Genomic DNA, 3,366 nt, shown 5'->3' with positions numbered 1-3,366 from the left:
GCGAGCCACACGCTCCTCTGGATGGCAGATATTTGCAACATAACTCGAGGTACCCGACTGAAAAAGAAGATGTTGAGCTAAACTGCTTATGGTGGAGGTGTATGGAAAAAATATCATTACTTTGCTGCCTTTCGTACCGTTTACCACTTTCCTACCGAGCATTAATAGAAAATTACCCATTGACAGATTGTCATTGAGACAGAAAGGTTTAACACTTCTCATTTGATAATAAAGTAGTACATATATAATTGAGGATTTTTTGCCTGTGGAAGGAGTTAACCCATATAGTTGTATTAGCCTTGCCTGTGAAATGAGTTTTCTTAATTTTGGAGTTCTCCTGTCTACAAGAGATTCACCCATCAGGACAACTGCCCACAGACAATTGCACCCCGACAACTGCCCCCGACAGCTGCCCCTCTGAATAAGGAGAGGAACTAACACGAAGAATTAACTGCACATTATATTGATGCAAAAGTAAAAAGATATATAAGTAAATAAAAATGCAACTAAAAGTAGAAGATCATTTAATTAAAACTGTCAACCATATAATTTATTTAAGAACTGGTCAGGGACATATACCAACCATATATCCCACAGGGACATATGCCAGGAAGGACAATACAAGATGCTTATTGGCACACATTAGGCATTTCCATATACCCACCCTCTTCACAATCTTTATATGTATTAAAAAGTAAAAAATGGAAATTGAATAACCAAAAGAGAACACATGGAGTTAAAACTGCAAGGGATAATATGCTTAGTTCCATTATTAATTTATTTAGGGTCACAATTTCAAGATCTGCATTGTCTAGTGGAAATATTTTTCAATATTTTTCAATCTTTCATAGCCATACCTACATTAGGTTTTTGTTATTTCATCTTAATTCTTTAATGGGGTAATTGTCCTGGAAGTTTGGAAGGGGGTTAATTGTCTGGGAGCAGTTATCCTAAAATCATAAGAACCTAAGAACATACGAATAGAGGAAATTGCAAGAGACCATAAGGCCTACACTAAGCAGTTCTATGTTCATTCCCACCTGTCTGTATCCATGAAGTTATCTAGCCTTCTCTTAAAACAACCAAATGTCTCAGCGCTCACTACACGTATACTAAGATTGTTTCATTCCTTACCCACTTTGTTGGTAAACCAGTTCTTGACTATCCTATTCTTAAACCTAAATTTCTTCAATTTAAATCCATTAATATTAGTCCTACCTTGCTGTATTAATGATGACCTTACCTGCATTACCTTAAAGCCCTTGTCATATTTGAATAGCTCCATCAGATCACCCCGCACTCTTCGTCTTTCCAGAGTGTGTAAGTTAAGGTGACTTAGCCTGTCTTCGTATGGTAGATTTCTAAGCCCCTGTATTATTTTGGTCCTCCTCTGTACTGGTTCTTATGAATCAATATTCATTATATAGGACAGACCAATCTGTACTGCATAACTATCGCCAGAGAGATTTTAATCATTATCTCTGCACTTTTGTTTGTAACTGTCCTAGTACTGAATCCTAATACCCTGTTAGCCTTATTCCTGGCACTAATGCACTGTTTCCTGTATTTAAGGTCCTGGTTCACTAATACTCCTAAGTCCTTTTCACATAGTGTTTTATTTAATGTGACGTTATTCAAGCTATGCCTGTTACCCGAGTTGTATAATCCTACGTTTAACATACTGTACTTTGAGATATTGAAATCCATTTGCCATTTCTTCGATCATGCAAACAATTTATCAAGATCCTCTTACAGTATCCCAACATCTTAACCCAACCTAATATGGTGTCCTGTTATAGTGTCATTCAAAGACTTACAAATACCACTATTAATCCCATTATCCAAGTCGGATATATACATAATGAACAATAAGGGACCCAAAACCAAGCCCTGAGGACCTCCACTAGCAACACTACCCCATTTGAATTTTACATCATTAATGGAGACCTGCTGTTTTCTGTCACTAATTCATGCTATAATCTATTCAAACACTTTTCCTCCTATGCCATGGCCCTTGATTTTATTTCTCAGTCTCTGGTGGGGCACCCTGTCGAGCGCTTTGCTGTAGCTTTACATATTGTAACATCACCTACGGAAAACTTCATCATAACACACATACGAACAAACATAAATCCACGCACTTAGGTGACCATCCATCACATGATCAGTGCGTGACAATGGCTAGGTAGCCAGAAACTCGTTTCCCCCGCACACATCTACCACATCTCCAAATAAACCCGAACACAAATTAAATCACAAGAAATAACCACATAATAGACCCAACCAACCCAAATATCGTTAAAGCTGTCAATTTCCCTCACCAAATGATAACTTCAGCAACCAAGTGGTACATTAACCACGACCGGGCCGGGGAGTGGCAGTTGTGAGGTGAACGTAGGTCTGCTTGGACTTACGTGCTGTATTTATTTCTTAATAATAAGAACATACGATCAGGTGTGTTTGGAATTTTCCATAAGATAGGAATTGAGTACCCACTAAAACAAATTACATTTCCTAAAGTCGAGGTAAATAACATCATAACTATCCCTGTTATATGCCGCCTTGTAGACATTAGTGTAGAAGGATAAGATATTACTCGTAGTTACACACAACCTACACTTTGTTAACCCATGTTGTAAGTCACTAATCAGATTATGCCAGACTAAATGTTCCCTGATACTATTTGCTATTAATTTTTAAAGCATTTTACCTATAACTGATATCTGCATTTGTACATATAAGGGGTTGTTGTCATAGTCTAAAAACATCAATTGAGAACATGGATAATTTCTTAAAAAGAAGATTGCATGACTTGCTGACGGTTTGAACGCACTCAAAGAGTGAACACTATTTCTCTTAAGAGAGTTGGTTAACTCAAAACACATCTTACCTCCATGAGGTGCAATGTTCTTGAGGAAAAATACCTTGGGTAAAGATTAAATTTCATTGAGAAATTAGGCTGTAATAAAAGTGGAGCTTCTGGAAGGATTACTTTACTCGTAGTTGTTCTTATTTGCACGTGGTGGACATGGCTCCTTTTTAGAAAAAAAAAGAAGGATATTTCTTTCAAGGATAACTTGAAGCCACTGAATGACTTTTAGGTTCTACGCTAAATTTTTTCACTTACCTTAAATATAACATATCCTCCGCTCAGACCTAATAAGGCGGCGCCTAGGTAGAGTACATGTAGGGGCACGATGGGAGAGGAGGCCACCAACAGGCTAAGCACCGCCTGTAGAAGCGCTCCTACGAATGGCATCAGCAACAAGACCTTACGACTATACCTGTCGGAGGAAATAATGGCACTATCAACCATTGAAGAGTATTGTTGACTTCTGTATGAATTTTAGCTGTAGGCAGGGATTT

General features: G+C 37.8%; 1 protein-coding gene across 1 annotated transcript in view; it reads right to left on the bottom strand.

Moving 5' to 3' along the window:
- LOC143034165 (proton-coupled folate transporter-like) overlaps nucleotides 1–3,366 on the bottom strand; it is a gene marked incomplete at its 3' end in the record, with an annotated part of 16,456 nt that continues 13,090 nt past the window's right edge. The window contains 2 exon segments of the mRNA XM_076200115.1: nucleotides 1–57; nucleotides 3,128–3,284. Of these exon segments, the coding sequence (XP_076056230.1) occupies nucleotides 1–57; nucleotides 3,128–3,284 (214 nt within the window).

Source organism: Oratosquilla oratoria, chromosome 2 (genome assembly GCF_046742065.1).
Source record: "Oratosquilla oratoria isolate Oo_2021 chromosome 2, ASM4674206v1, whole genome shotgun sequence".
NCBI lineage: Eukaryota > Metazoa > Arthropoda > Malacostraca > Stomatopoda > Squillidae > Oratosquilla > Oratosquilla oratoria.
The sequence above is the reverse complement of the archived record's forward strand: the minus strand, read 5'-3'. Positions and strand labels throughout refer to the sequence as shown.